Source organism: Rhinolophus sinicus, chromosome 2 (genome assembly GCF_057876585.1).
Source record: "Rhinolophus sinicus isolate RSI-liver-muscle chromosome 2, RSI-T2T, whole genome shotgun sequence".
NCBI classification, from domain to species: Eukaryota; Metazoa; Chordata; class Mammalia; order Chiroptera; family Rhinolophidae; genus Rhinolophus; species Rhinolophus sinicus.
This window is the reverse complement of record NC_142502.1, coordinates 87,125,789-87,142,115: the sequence shown is the minus strand read 5'-3', so window position 1 is coordinate 87,142,115 and position 16,327 is coordinate 87,125,789. Positions and strand designations below refer to the sequence as shown.

Sequence of the window (16,327 nt, the reverse complement as noted above, 5' to 3'; positions counted from 1 at the left end):
ATTGCTGTTACTGTGTTGTTTTTCTTAAAGACACATATGACCTGAATAATCTAGGTACTTCTAGGAGCATAGTCAAATAATAGTCTAAAATTCCACCGTGGCTGTGATCATTTTTCCCTTCTAATAATCTTTTTCTTAATCTTGACAAAAGTTCCTAAAATCACTGTTTCTATTTTTAATTTCTGCTTTTATGAATTTCCTTTTATAAATACATTTTACTATTGCTCTCTGGATTCTCAATTTGACTGCGTAGGTTTATTTCAATTTTTCTTTCAAGCATTTAATGCTACGATTTTCCCTTTGAGACTAGCTTTGCTAGCATCCCACTGCCATTCACTTTCCTATGCAACCTGTAATTCTAGTTTTGCCTTAATCTAAAACTATTACCATAGGAAAAACATTTCGAATTTCTAATAGTTAAATTTCTCTTGAACTTTTGTGTTGAATTTTGGTGGGAATGTTTTTTGTATGGTGTCTAATTTTGGGAAGATTTTCTTGGATTAATTTTTGTAAATTTTCCTTAGTACATTTGAAAAAAGATGTACTGCGGTATGAGACTTGTAACAGAGGCTACACACCGAGCTTATTAACCATGTTGTTTAATTTCCCTTACGGCCTTTCTCATTCTGTGGTTATCTGACCTGTCAGTTACGGAATAACATGCGAGGTACCCTGCTAAGTGCTTTACCTCCGCAAATCGCACGTAGCCTTACACAGTCCACTTATCCCCACTGTACACGTACAAACTGAAGCACTGACAGGGTACGTAACTTGCACGGGTTAAAAAGCTAGGAAGTAGTACAAGTGGTTTATGAATTCAGTGCTCACCCCAAAGTTGTATCTTATCTACCTTTAAATTCTTCTTATGCTTCTGAGAAATGTTTGCTACATTTTATGTAAAAAGAATCACGGCTCTAATATTATATTAGAAGAGCACAGAAAATTGCTTTCTCTATCTCATTTAATACTTTCAATCTCGGATTTCACTTTGTCATTCCTGCTATTTTTTAACAGGTCAAGTAGCTATTTTCCACATTTGTCCTTTCTTTAGGTAGATCTTATGCAAACAACATAGGCCATTATGTTGCTATTTTGTATCACCTGTTTTAAATTTTTAATAGGAGAGTTTAGTCTATTCAAATTTGTTTTCACCTTTTTTATAATTTCATGTTCTCTGGCTATACTGCCTTACCACACCCCCGGCGGCCTACTCACTTTTGTGGCACTGGAAAGATTCTTTGTTCTTTTCCCACCTCTTTTAGCTAACAGGTTAGAAGTAATAAATCCTATTTCTATATTAGCTAACAGGTTAGATGTAATAAATCCCATTTCTATATTATTAGTAGTTTTAAACAAGTACTTTAGAAATTCTCTAAATGTCAAGCATTAAGGACTATCAACCATATGTCTCCTTCTACTATCCCTTCGTTAGGTTAAGACTTCTGGCATTAACTTTTAGCCCTAAAAATCTATTACGTTTTGTTAGAATTACCTGGAATTTAAATAGTTTGGCTGGGAAGGGAACTCAGTGGTCTTAATTCTTTACCCCTAGGATTCTGAAGCCTGTTCTCTCTTTTAGTATTTAGTGTTGTAGATGAGAGGTGATATCAATTGATTTTTCTTCCCTCTTGGTAGCTATCCTAATTTTCTCTTATCCAGACAGTTGGTTTTTCCTTTGAGATTCAGAAATTCCTAGGTTTAGATTCTTCTTTAAATTTTATATCTTCTCCTTAATGGACTCTGTCACTCAGGGAAAAGCCTATTATTCTTTGATTATTGTATCTACCTCTCTTTATATAGACCATTCTTTTCTTCTAAGTTATTACACAACTACTGAACTTTCCAGAACAATTCTCCATGTCTTAGTTTTTTCCATAATTTCCATTTATTTGTCATCCTGCTGTGATAAATCTCAGTTTGGTTTCCTAATTCACTGACTTTGATCTTCAGCCTCTGCTGTAATGGCACATATACTGAGTTTTACAAGTGTGGCTACCATGTTCTTTGTTTCTAAGAACTCCTATTCTCCAAATGCTCTTTGGTCCATGGTGCTTGTTTATTTTATGGATGTGACCTTTCTCTAGAATTTCTCCAGGCCACTAATTAAGATTTTTTAAAGAACCCTTTCCAGTTTTTTGAATTAAGCATGTTTCATTGAGGATTATATATTCTGCAGGCCAAGCTGGGCCCTTCTCTTTAAGGCCATTAACAGTTGTTAGTTTTCTATTGACTTTCAGACATCTATTCATATTTGCAAACAAAGGCTTACAATGGTAGCTTACACGGACTCGCCCTTAGCTGGGCTGCTCTCCCCAGCAGGTGCACACGTAACATGGGCCCATAGAATTCTATGGGTATCTTTGGCCTGGGTGTGACGAGCACGCAGAGACAAGCTGACGGCCAGACTTCCTTCAGCATGTGTAGGTGGGACAGGTGCAGGTGGAGTACCCCCTGGTGGAGGGAGTAGGGAGCAAGGTATTATGGGAACAGAGACTGGGCTCGGCAGTTTTCTTCTTCCTTCCATGCTTGCTGTGACAGGGCTGCTCTACTTCTCCTTTCTCTGGCCCTAAAACCTCAATAAACCCCTCGCTGTGCCTAGTAGCCCTTCCCAGCCACTCTCTGTGCCAAGAGACCCACTGGCACAGGAACCAAAGGCTTCTCTTTGCTGCCTCCCTGACTCAAGTGGCCCAAGGCTCTGCTGGGAAACTGCTTCCAGAAAGCTCCTCTTTTGGTTTTTATTTGGCTGGGCTGGTTAACTCTGATTTGTGTTTCTGGTAATTCAATGCCATTTACATTCTCCAGAAACATCTCTAGTCAGTTCGGTTCCACTGAGGTGAACTTTCCCTACATTCTAGCAGTTACACTTTTCCCTCCCACCCTAATTTTAATACTGTAACCAAAATGGGATTTGGGATTTGGGGCAGGATGAAATCAATTTGTGGGACTCACTCCACCATCATCTTGAATTGAAAGCCTCTAGAATTAAAGTGGTCATTCAACTGCAACTCTTAATCTGTTTCAAATGGGCTGAGTACAGAACTATTAGGTTGGTGCAAAAGTAATTGCGGTTTAAAAGGTTAAAACAATTGCAAAAACCGCAATTACTTTTGCACCAACCTAATACTATTAGCACTTTATTCCCCCCCAGGAGCCTTCACCAATCAAGTACCAAAATCTATAGCATAAGCTTAGGTTTAAAAAGAAAAAAGAAGGGTGGCTGGATGGCTCGGTTGGTAAGAGCGTGAGCTCTCAACAATTCCCGCATGGGATGGTGGGCTGCGTCCCATGCAACTGAAGATTGAAAACGGCTACTGGACTTGGAGCTGATGGGCCCTGGAGAAACACACTGCTCCCCAATATTCCCCCCCCCCATCAAAAAAAAGAATAGAGGGGATGGAGAAGCGTTTTGTTCTAACGGGTGAACAATTCTAAATGAGTTCAGATTTGAAATATTACATATAAATGAATAACAGGTGATCATCTACAGATATTTAGACTTGTCACTATGCTGAAACATAGTCTTACCTTTGACAGCGGAATGAGAAAATCCAATTTGTACGAAAGGATCACTCGGGTGAGCAGCACCACAAACACCACATACGCAGAATTCTCAAAGTCTGTTAACTGAACCTAGATAAGCAGGAGCCCAGAGAAGTTATGGCCTCACCACACAAACGTGCTGTTCCCCAGCGGACCCCTCCTTGGATCGCGTCATTCCCAAGCCATCTCCTAATTCCTCATCTGGGTCTGGAACCCAGGGGCCCACAATCTAGTCTCAGAAATCCATCGTCCTTAGCTTCCAGAGTTGCTTTTAACATGCACACACTTGATTTGTGTTGCCTTCCAATTAATCTAGGAGCCTCTGATGAGTGTATTAGAAGGGAGAGGCAGGCAGAGCACGGGAGCTGGCCGAGGCGCATCTTACCTCCATGGGTCGGAATTCTACTCTCCATCCAATATCTGAGTTTGGAGGAGGAGGCTTAAATCTCATTGTCTGCCAATTTGTGGACTGAATATTCTACAATAAAAAAGCAGAGAATAAAACCAACTTTCCATATGTCCAGGAAAATATTAAAATGATTTGACATTTAATAAGGGAAGACTGTTCACTGTCCATACCTAATACTCTTCAATTTACAAATACAAAAAGGTACAATTTAAGATTTTCTTGGACCGTGACCTGCTAGGAAAACAAACAGCAAGTGTTTAACAAAAGTTGGGCGACAATGTCAGCAGCACTGAAATAACTGAACAAGTTATTTTTATGCAGCATGCTTCAATTTTTCACCATTACGCAAACAAGACATTTAGAACTGGAGCTACAACCAGTAAGAGTCATAAAATAAAAGTACTTTAAACCAGTTTAAAAATTCTCTTAGCTCTTTACTGCACTGGGTAATGGAAGGCACGAGATTTCTACTACTACTAATTCCTCACAGGTACAGAAAACTGCCTGCTTCTTGGTTAGTGAAGTAAAATGCATTAAGAACAGGAGATACCTCAAAATGGTCAGACTCATTGGCGTCGTCCAGGTGTATTTTCTCTTCAAACAGAGTCAGTGGGTCTCTAATAAAGAGATGAGCAACATGCTGGGCCAGGAGATGATCGATGCCTGCAGAGAGAGGTCACACGGGACTCATTTCCAAGCTCAAGACTCCACTGTTCTCTAAGTCCAGTAAGAAGACAGGACAGCTCAGGAAGTTTGAAGACAGGGTATCGAGCCGCTTAGGCAATGGCTGGTTCAGTACTGTCATGTCGCCCAGGATTTTATCCTATGGGCCCTGGGGAAGCGTCAAGAGTTTTGTTCGCTACTTACACAATGCCTGTTGGGGCACTGGTGGGGACCTAGATACAGACCTCCAAAGTAAGTTCCTTTTGCTAAAAGTCAAGAAGATCTCACAAGTATTTGGAACTTGAAACTTTAGGAACAAGCAGCCTCATAAGAAAAGTTAGAGACTTCACACTAAAAACAGAAACCAGACCAGGAGTCAGCAAAAAAGTTTAAAAGTTTTGAAGAACTAAAGGCGTACAATCAAATCTAGAAAAAAGACACAGATGCTCACCTTCCTGCAACAGTTGTTTGTAGATTTCTTTATCTATTGTCAACTCGATGTCATTATATTTCTCACCACACTCAGATAAATAACTGTCTATTGAATCATATCGGGATTTACTAATCCTATAGTTATTGTTCTTCAGTGGCTAAAATTGGAAAAAAGCAAAAACAAAAAAAACCCCAAAAAACAGAATGAATGCCATATAAAATGATCTGGAAATAAACTAATGCCCCAAATAATTATATTAAAATGTTTTTATATTTTAATAATTATATAAAAATGTCCAACCTTACTTAACATAAGACCCTGAAAAATATTATTAGGGAAAATTATATCTAAAAAGCCTGGCGGCAACTTAAGTAGCCTTTTATTCTGATATGAGTTAAACAGATTTTTACATTTTTTAGAAAGCAGATCACCTTCATTCTTATTAAGCTAGGGAAATAAAGGCCAAGGTCCAAAGCAAAAAAAAAAAATAAAAAATTTTATAATGTAAAAGTTTAACTAAAATAATTTCTCCTTTAAAGTTAATTTCTATTTGGAAAGCATGTTCAACCATTTATGAATAATTACATAAAGACCAGAGCAGGAGTAGTGCAGCTCTGGTTGACAACATCAGAAGTACTTGTGAGGGCTCTTTTAAAAACCCCTATGTCAAGGTTCCAGTCCTAGAGACACTTATTAGGTATAGGATGGGCCTGGGTGTCTATCTTTCTTAAAGATCTCCACAGGTGGTTCTGATACACACTCTTGGTGGGAGAGATGCAAGGTCACAGTTCAACATGCAAACAAGAGGCAGTAACCTACCCTAACCCTTTATATGGGATAAAAGAAAATCTTTGACAACAGATTACACTTTCCACAGCAGAAAGCATCATATACAAAGCACTCATGTAGCACCAAAAAGCCTTTTGGTAAAAACAGCCATCAGCAATGACTTCCAAAATATAAAAAAATTGCACTACTGATTTTAGAAGAAGATAAAACAAATACAGAGTTCAACGAATGATGAAAATTAACTCCCACCCAAACAAAACCGTGTTTCCCACATATTCACCCCAAAACAAACACTATAAAGCCAAAGACCGGAAATAAAGACAGGTTTTATAACCCATGGATTTTTCCTCATATGAGGCTAACCCACTCAAGATAAAAATTTAAGGGGAACTTCAAAATCGCAAGTAGTTACAATAACTCTATTTTTTACCTGCTTGACATGAAAAGGCTATTAAGGAAAATCATTCCCACCTCCAGTCCTCTCTCCTCCCGAGTTCTATCATCTACAGATGCAGAAATCACTCCCCAGCGACAATCAATGTCTGACACATAGCCTCGGTAAAAAGGAGACGCAGCACTCAAAGCCATCTAAAAACAAACAAAAGTCAGCACCGGCAGGTTCAGAGTGTCACTTACATGCTGGAAAAAAGCTCCATGCAGTTATCTCTGGTCAAGAAGAATCAGTTATGCATCACGTACAGAGCCCTACCACACCCCTGTGCCTGCTTTCTCATAGTGCGATACCCCAGCAGCGACTCACATCCTTGGATCTGAACCATTCAAATCATCCTCTCTATAGTGTGAGGACATGTAAGATGGGAGACGGCTGCACTCGAACTTGACACCTTAACACAGAAATGTCTCACTAGCAACAGTCAACTTCTACAGCTCACTCTGTCTGTTAGCTCTTAACCTGCATATTATTTGTGTTAGTTCATTTCTGAATGAAGTCTTAACTGGACTTAAATAGCAAATTTTGCACATGCGGTCTTTATTTTATACAAAAAAGTATTTAAAATAAGATGTAATTTCTACTTACGACAATTGGGCAGATAGTGGCCAACTGGTCATAAAGGTATCGAGCCTCAGATATGCTGCAGGCTTGGAACGTGACCTGTTTTAAGAATTCCGAGTTATTAACAACAAGACAAAATCATTAACAGGAGTAACATCTGAGAAGAAAGATGATTAGAGATGCAGGGTCATGGTAGGTTAACAGTCATTCCACTGATGACAATACTTAATTACAGGAGTTTTATTTAAAAGCTGTCTTGGATGAATTTTCCGAGAAAATGGTATTTAATCACGTTCACAGCTAATATAAATAACCATGTTCCTAAATTAAATAAGATTTAAAAAGTCAAGAAAGAAGAGACAGATAAATGATGAAGTTCAGTGAGGCATTTCCTCTCCTACCGGCTTACTTTGTCTGACAAGTTCCCCTTCACTTCAGTTAGCTGAGGGGAGAATGTAAATGTTGGTACAAAGGGGATTTGGAGATGCTAATGATGGGTTTCAAAGTTCAGTGGTGGCAGTATGAGGAATAGCCTGGAAGCGCCAAGACTGGAGGAAGGCAGAGCAGTGAAAACACTGTTTAACTGTCAAAGAAAAAGCTGAGGGCCCATGGGAAGAGGCACACCAGAATCTGAGAGGCAGGTTCCGGTGACAAGGGGGGTATATATAGTGAGAGGGTGACTTAGGATTTGGCTTGGGTGTTCCCAGGACAGACAGAAGAGGAGGCACCGTGACAGAATACCCTTCCTCACGAGGCCAAGGAACAGACAGAGAAGCTCTGGAAGTGGCTGGGTCTCCGGGGTGGTGCCCAGAAGATAAGTCTGAACTGGAGAAAAATCCAGGGAGTAGGCTTAGATGATGTCCTGAGCATGGGCAAATCACCCAGGAAGTCTCCATAAGACTGGTAAGAAGGACCCTTAAAAGTTAGGCACAGGAGAAGATCACAGAATGATTCATAGAAATCCTCCAGAAACAATTACCCACAAGAAACCAAAACAATTCCTGCCTTCTTTGCTGTGGGGAGGTGGAAGGGGCAAGGATACTGAGGTTGTCTTAGCACATTTGTATTAACTGCAAATTGGGAACAGCTCTCATTTCCTGTTATTGTTATTTAATAATGAGTTTGAATTTAGTGTTGGTGCAAAAAATGATTTAAGTGCTTAATACTTGAAACAGTAGCTTAGTGAGGATGTTTATTACTACAATCCCAACATGTGAGTTCCAACAGTTTTAGCCAGGTCAACTCTGCATTTTTTAAAAGCAAAGAACATCTGTTTGTTGAGTCACAAATCCACCTGCCGAATCACAATGGCATTTCATGCCAGTATGGTGACTGACTATAGAAAACAATCATTGAGACAAATTACTGTGTCTTGATCCTTCTATAATTTCTATGTCAGTGCTATGTTTTCATTCAAATATAATAATAACCAACCATTACAAATTAATTCAACATGCACAAGAGCTGAGTCACAGACATCAAGGAGTAAGAGTATTCAAGGTTAAAACAGATAAAGATTGAGAAGGATGGGCAAATAGGTCACTGCTAACCAGAAGAAGGGTAGTTTCTGCAAAGAGGTGGGAACGCAGCAACCAGTTTGTGCATTCATGGGGAAAGGTTAAATGAGAAGTGAGGAAATGGGAGATGGTTAGCAAAGTATTTACATTCTTATCTGTAGCGATCCCACTACTAAAAGCCCCAGGGGGGGCGAGGGATCCAGCTGCCTTGCGTTCTTTATCCTAAGTGTGTAGAACAGTGTCTGACAACTATATTTAGTAATTAATAAATATTTATTAAATGAATAGAGTATCTTGAAGGAAAAAAGGTGCCAATGATGTCCTGAGCATGGGCAAATCACCCATGAATACAGGGGCAATGATTAAGTTTTATTTTTATAAAATGGCGTGATACTTGAAAAACTGTGACCCTTCAGGCCAAATTTACATGCATTGAGATTAAATCCTTAAATGTCCCCCAAATGTTTTGAGCTGAATTCTTTTGAACAGGCATCTCTTAAGTTTATTGAGGCTCTTTTTTGTCACTCTTAAGTGTTTTAGTGTGTGTCTGTTACTTTTGTTTTTTAAAAAAATACTACGATAAGCATTGTTTTCAGTTTTTTGACTGGCTTCTCTTAAATGGCCTAGTGCATACTAGACAATCCACGGGCAAATACTGGAAAAGTCAACCCTAGAAAAGTATGCTTAAAAAGTAGCACCTGGAATCCAATAGTTGAGTTATACAACAGTGAAGTGAGTTAGCTTTCCTAAATATATTTAGTAACTCGCTTCCTTACTCTAGAGCTGATAAAGCCTCTGACAAACCAACCTGTACATTGCTACAGATAATGCCTTTGAGGGGGAAGGAAAAAAGTTCTAATATCTTAACAGTATAAATACGTGAATGGCTTTGGCTTCTGGTATCCTTTTAAAATATAGAAAGAAGAGAAGCAATGTCACTAGGAAACTGATGAGAGGGGAACAAAAAAGTATGAACAACAGATGGTAGAAACCTAAATATCTAAAATTTAACTAGAAGCCACTTTGAAGGCACATGATTTCCTTGAGGGAGGGAGACCTCTTACAACATGCATGAATGAGCTTACTGAATGATGCCTCAAAAGCTCCCCAAGAAACAAGAATTTGAATGTGGTTAAAATGCTTTTTCTATTGTACAGTAAGTTTTCCATTAATCTTAAAAAACTAATTAAAACTGTTTCTTCTGCTTTACTGTAATAAGCAGTTTCTAGTGTTCCACTTAAGAGATACAAAGCAGGGATTTCTACAGAATTTTCTCATCTGCCACACACTTCACATTATCTGCAATTTTTTTTTAATTTTTTTTTTTGAGTATTGAAACTGGGGTGCTGGACGTACCATTGAGAAAAAGGAAAACTTAATCCCAAACCCAAGACAAAGCTTATATTGGCTGGAAAACTGTTATCTACAGGCAATAAAAATGTTAACCACCTATCATCAGGACACATTTATTTGTATAAATACATTGTTTCAAGGGAAAGAATAGCCCTTTACAATAGAGCAACTGTGCTGTCCCTGGCAAAACACCCTGGTTTAATATTAAACCAAGGAAAGGCAATTGGTACTCCAATAGAACCGATACTAATTTAAAGCCATGTACTGTAAATTCTAGAGCCTAATGGTTTTCTTTGGAAATATTTGTAATTAAGATAGGAAAGAAGATATGCAGTTAAAAGTCAAAAGGTCTCTTTTTTGTTAAGTGTGACCATTTGTAAGGAAACTTTCTGGCCTACGTTTGTTTGGAAGCCACATATTTTATACTCTCTATATAAGTGAGGAAAAGCAAGAAAAAAATTTTATCTTTGGCCATGGTTATGTAAAAACACACTTAGCATGGAAAACTTTGACTCTGGCATTCAATTTTGACAGCATAGTTGTAAAAACAAATACAACAGAGATATACATGAAGAGGATACAGATTTACAGTACGCTGCAGCTCTTAGAGACGATGGGATGCTAGGTTTTCTGGCCTCTGGTTTCTCAGCACACAGGCTGGCGGCCCGCTTACGTGGGGACCAGGCTGGGTAATGCTCCAGGCCTCTAAGGACTCCATTTCTAACCAGCTGAAGTCATTAGAACGAGATAAAATCTCCGTGGACAATAACAAAAGGCCTCTCTTTCTTTCTTTAACTTTTCAATTTGAAAATTTATATTTGTGCAATTCCTACTCCTGTTCTAAGACAACTTTAAACAAATGAAAGGTTAAAACAAATACTTCTGTTAACAAAAAACAATGAAATAAATATTAGCTTGGAGTCAGAACCTAGAAGGAGCCTTAATATAAACCTTTCTTTCAACTAATGAGAAAACTTGAGGCCAAAACAAACTGAAGGGAGTTACCCAAATACCAGAGTAGCCAAAATCTGAACGCAGGCCGATGGGCTGCCTGATAAGTTCTGTGTTCTCCCACCCGTGTCCTAAGTGAGCCTGGGTACAATCACTGCCAGGGGCACCAGTAATCTAATTACATCCAGGGAAAGTTTTACCAGAGAAAATACAGAAAGGCTATTCTACCTCTTGTGTAATGTAGCCAGGGGCAAGGCAAATATAGGACTGCTAGGTGGCCGTGCATGAATATAAAAATGTACAGTCCAAACAGTCCTTCCCTTCATCACGAAATCCCTCAGAGTTCATTTGCAGAAATAAGAAGAGACTTGAGCAATGTTTACAACCTCAAAGCTAGGCCTTCACTAGATGGCAGCAAAAATTAGGCATTTAGAAAGAAGAGAGACAGTGACCTTGGGAATAGTTCACATTTTAAGTTAACAACTGCACATCTTTGCAGCAAACTGTCGATTCTGTAAATTCTGTCAAGAGATAGCTTCCAATGAATTTACTAAAATCACTTCAGTGGCGTTCAGAAAAGCATACTAGCTACTATGTCAACCTGACTAAATAAGATTTTTAATAAGGAAACATGCTATATAAAGAAGTTAGTGGACAGGAGTGGACGAGGACTCTGCCTCTCTGTATATTTGAAACAATACCTGAAGACAGCAATTGCCCATCCCAAATCCCATGGCATCCATGTAAATATGATCAGGCTTAGAAGCCTTCGCCGCCTCCTCATCCTCAGGAAATGTTTCTATAAATGGAGATGGTGTATTCTTGTCCTTAAATACTGCAATATTAAAAAAAAAAAAGAGAGGCAGAGAGAGATGGGTGAGAGCGATGACTTAAACAACAACTCGGCAAGGATCTCTCCTACCCACCACCTCTCTGAGGACTTACTTGGCACATTGATGACAACCTTTTCTCCTCTCCTGTGTCGAATATTTCTTGTTAGGGTGCTGAAACAGACAACCAAACATCGTAAGTCAATCACTTAAGGTCCATCGTGTGAAAGAAGAAATTGATCGTATACAAGTAAATGAATGAAATCCTACCTCAAACTAATTCTGAGGCCACCCTACAGAAAACTGGTGTGGACCAAGATACTCTGAGGGGTACTCTGAAAGAAGCTTCGCATTAATACCACTTCCTTGGGCTTTTACTCAAGAATGCTGTTCTCTGTCCTGCTCAATCCCTGTTTCCCCAGATCCTTGTAACTCCTCAGAGCAAGTCCAAGTGTTTGAAGTTGGCCATGATCTGGTCTCACCCTACATTTCTAACACTTCCCAAATTAACTCCAGAGACTTTAACCAAACCTTTGTACTTGCTTTCCCCAGGTGTCTGTGGAGCCCCAACACCTCATTACTCCCTCCCTCCCTCGATCTGCAGCATTAATACTCATCCTCTAGATCTGCGATGTCTAATCCAGAAGCTAGCAGGTAAGTGGCTACTGAGCACTTGAAATGTGGCTAGTCTTAATTAAAATATGCTGTGAAGATAAAACACAAGATTTTGAGGACTTAGTACAAAAATAATTAATACTTCAAATATACTGAGATTACAAATGGAAATAATTTAGATATATAGGGTTAAATAAAATGTATTATAAAATTAAGTCTGCATTTTTTTACTTTTTTAATGTGGCTACTAGAAAATTTAAAATGACATCTGTGGCTTGCATTATGATTCTACTGGCTAGTGCTGCCACAGACTCAGCTTAAATGCCACCTCTTTCATGAAGTCTGCTTTGATTCTTTCCATGAGAAGCACCCTCCTTTCTCCGAGGAGGATCTTTGGTGCTACCATCTTTTGACCTGTCAAATATTATCTGTTCTTACACTGAATACCTCTACTTCCCCCTTAGCGACTACAACATTTGAAGTTGGGAACTATGTCTATAAATCTTTGTCTACCCCCAAGGCTTTGTATATAGCAGGTGTGCAGACCTGTTAAAAAAAAATCAGTACCGAGAAGTCCTGACATCCCTAACTCGAGTTGGGAGCCTAAGTTCAGGAGGACAGGGGAGACTCAAGGTACAATGCCAAGATCAGACTGGCGTGGGTCCCGAATCAACTTACCCCCAAGAATTCAACTACAAATCAACAAACCGAGAAGATACTAGAAGGTAGAGAGTGACTAACTACTACATGCGGAGGTACATGTTTTACCTTATTATCAAGGTATATAGAGTGGGATGAGTAGATCACAGATACTGGTGGTAACTTACAGAGGGAGAGAAAGGCAGGAATAACTAAGGGAAAGCTTCCCAAAATAGGTGTTTACAGAACTAGGACTGAAAAGGAACTGCTCCCTAAAGGAAAAGACAGTGGCTAAGTTAATAACTTTAAGACGAGTTGGAAAATGAGCAAGTCAAGCCTGGATACTAGAAGGAACAGTCCAACAGCCTCAGGGTACTGAGCATGTAAATGATGTGTGTGTGTGTGTGTGTGTGTTAGTGTTAGGAGGGGTCTTCTCTGGTTATTACAAAAGGATCCAGAATTCAGGAATCCTGAAGTGGGGGTATTTGTTTATTGCTTCATCAGGAAAGAAGAGGGACTTGGAAGCTCCTCCTTGGACTGGGTTGGGTTTGAATACTCACCTGAAGCGGGGGTGTTTGTTTATTGCTTCATCGGGAAAGAAGAGGGACTTGGAAGCTCCTCCTTCGACTGGGTTGGGTTTGAATTCAGGCAGTGTGAACCCAGGACAGCCTAATCTACAACAAATTGAAGAACTAAATAGATAGGATTTGTTTTCAAGAGTTAATTATGCCTTGCCATCCCTGGACTGGTTCAAAATACAGCTTGTCTATTATTCCCCTTTACAGAGGGTCTAGCACACAAGTATTTTGTAAATACCGTGCCCCTTTACAACCACCCCCTTGCACTTTATCTTGTTTACCAAGATCTTCGTTTGTGATTCCAGCCCTTTACCGACTGCTCAGGGCACTCACGTACGTCCTGCCCATCTCCTCATTTAACAGCAACGACCCATAGCACAGAAGTTCCTTCCTTCGGGCACATCAGTTATTGGGGTTATAGGTTTCCCCTCTGCAGCTTCTGAGGCTTCCTCTTTCACTACACTAGCTCTGAACTGTCAAATGATCTTGTGACCCCTGCACACTTGCCACTGCCCCCAACCTCCTGATAAGCTAGGTTTGAATCTGGAAGGGATCTGCCCCTCCCCCCTCATGTTTTTTTGCCTCTTCAGGTCACTTCACAAATCTCTCAAGATTAAGTAGTATCTCTACCGGTGTCCCCATCCACACCTGGGATCTCCCTCTGAAGTCTGAAACCCAACTCTGTTATCTGCTTGACCTGAAGAAGAGTTTTAATTCCAACACAGAAAAAGGAAGCTCTGTATTTATCCCCAAATGTAAAGCTCAAATTCCACATCACTGGCAGTGACATCACCAGTTCTTCGAGTTAAGAATTTGAAGGTCATTGTTAAGTGTGCTGTGAGGACGGGCAAAGACTAACAAAGTCAGTGAAAACAAAATAAGGGGGGCCCTTGTCAGGGCTTTAGATCAGTGGTAGGAAACTCCTGGTTGCGAGCCAAGACTAACCCATGCCTTATTTCCAACCCCTACCTTCTATAAAATAACACACCTCTTGGCTGCCCACATAGGTCTTTGAACAGCAACTGAATTTGCTGATCTTATCTAGAAAATAGTTCCCAGGGTTCGTGGGAATTCTTGCAGCTACGTGCACTATTTACTACGAGCCTGCAACCTTTGGAAAAGTCCTTTGGGAGAGTGACAAACTGAACCCTGGGGCATTCTTAGCTGACCAGAAGCTGTTTATTTGGCAAGTCAGAGCTCAGATCTTCAGACTCCTATAGCACTGCTCTTTTTCTAGACCAGTAACATCCAATGGAACTTGCTGCTCTGATGGCAATGTTCAATACCTGTGCTGTCCAATACCGAGAAGGTAGTCACCAGCCACGCGTGGCCAGGGGACACCTGAAACGAGGCCAGTGTGAATGAAGAACTGAAAGCTTCATTTTACGTAGGTTTGATTAAATTTAAATAGTCATATGACCATTGTTTTGGACTAGAATTCCACACTACAGAGTTCTGCCTCTTTACAGAGAGAATATCGCACTCCTTATGCTGAAGGAACCAAATGCTACTTTCCCTCTTGAACCTGAAATACAACTTTCCTTATCATTTACTATGGATGTCAGGTGAGGCTTCTACAGCTAAATAACTAAAATGTTTTTTAAAAAGATTTTCAGAATAAAACTTGTTTCTCCATCTCAACTCTCCCCTCATAATAACAAGAAAAAGAAGCTAAATTCACAAAAATATGAAAAAGGCACCTATTCCATATGGAGTCATTCTCACTTAAGATAAAAGACACATTAGACTTATTAAGAAATTTCCTTTTTGGCCCACTGCCACAATAAAATACATTCCTGAATTTTAAAGTATAAAACAATTCTGGTTTGTGTTACAGTTTTTTTTGTTTTTTTTTAGTTTGTTAAGTGAAAAAGTACAACCCTCTGTAAAGTTAAGAAAAAAAGGGAAAAGGGAAACTTCAAAATAAAAGGGAAAATTGAATTTTGCATTTCACTAAAAGTTGTCAAGTAACATCTGTAACATACTTCCGGGTCTTTATTATTCTAAAGTTCCACCATAACCATTTAACCAGCAGCCTTGATGTCTCTTTTCCCCACCCCCAGCCAGGTTTGCTGATTTTGCCAACTCTTGATCCACGCACTTTCTCCATCTCCACCGCCTGCCCTCACCTCCCTGGAGTGAGCTCCCTGACTCATCTCCTAACAAGCCTCGGTCTGATCCTATGGCCACTGACACTACAGCCCAGGTGAGGGGCTGCAAGACAAAAACGTGATACTGTCCGCCCAACCCAACCTTCCCGAGGCCTCCTCCTATTTGTAGGACAGCAACCGTCATTGTTAGTGAGCAGGCTCTGGGCCACAAGCCACCTGCCCAGCGTCGCTTTCCCCCTGCCTCCTCACTCTCAGCACCATCCTGGTCACCCCGGCCAGCTTCCTTCCAGTCCTCAGCAGCTCCACATCGCTGTGCCATCCTAGGGCCGTGCCCGTGCTGCTCGCTCTCCCTAGGACATCCCGTCCCTCCACTCTTCTGAGAGCTGTGGATGGCACTCCGGCGTCCTCCCGTGGGGAAGCCTTCCCCTCCGTGCAGCCCATCGGACAGCCACGTCTCTGTCTACCGCACATCTCTTCCTCACAGCACCGCCCGACTCTACGTTCGCGGGGTCTGTGGGTGCTGATTGCTCTTTGTGTCTCCCACTCGCTCCACGAAGGCAGAGACTGGGCCTGTGTTCACTCGTGACCGCGTGCCCTCACGGCATGGGTCTGGCGTGGAGCAGGCACTCAAGCATCTCAGTGAATGACGGGCATGATCTCTCTACCGCCTCCTTCAAACATCAGAGCAAAGGAACATGCCAGTTCTCTTCCGAGCAAACCTGTCCACCTTCACCTGGCGGGGGACTTTTCTTCGGGGGGGGGGGGGGCTACACAAATGGAATGAAAGAATCCCAGCACATGAGATGGTTTTTCTAACTGTTTGATGAGTCAAGTAAATCAGGTTTCAGCCATTTAGATGTGACTATGTAAAGTTTAACCCATAA

At 40.5% G+C, this 16,327-nt stretch overlaps 1 protein-coding gene across 5 annotated transcripts in view; it reads right to left on the bottom strand.

The window, feature by feature from the left end:
* GCLC (glutamate-cysteine ligase catalytic subunit) overlaps positions 1-16,327 on the bottom strand; it is a 45,630-nt gene that overhangs the window by 3,962 nt on the left and 25,341 nt on the right. For 3 of the 5 annotated variants that reach the window (XM_074333090.2, XM_019734673.3, XM_074333091.2), the window contains 9 exons: positions 13,315-13,428; positions 11,616-11,674; positions 11,372-11,505; positions 6,874-6,948; positions 6,306-6,422; positions 5,064-5,202; positions 4,500-4,612; positions 3,926-4,018; positions 3,526-3,630 (listed from right to left, as the gene is read on the bottom strand). In XM_074333090.2, coding sequence (XP_074189191.1) covers positions 3,526-3,630; positions 3,926-4,018; positions 4,500-4,612; positions 5,064-5,202; positions 6,306-6,422; positions 6,874-6,948; positions 11,372-11,505; positions 11,616-11,674; positions 13,315-13,428 — 949 coding nt within the window. Of the gene's footprint in view, positions 1-2,282; positions 2,452-3,525; positions 3,631-3,925; positions 4,019-4,499; positions 4,613-5,063; positions 5,203-6,305; positions 6,423-6,873; positions 6,949-11,371; positions 11,506-11,615; positions 11,675-13,314; positions 13,429-16,327 lie in introns of all 5 variants that reach the window. The other 2 variants (XR_016020304.1, XM_019734675.3) reach the window with 2 other exon arrangements.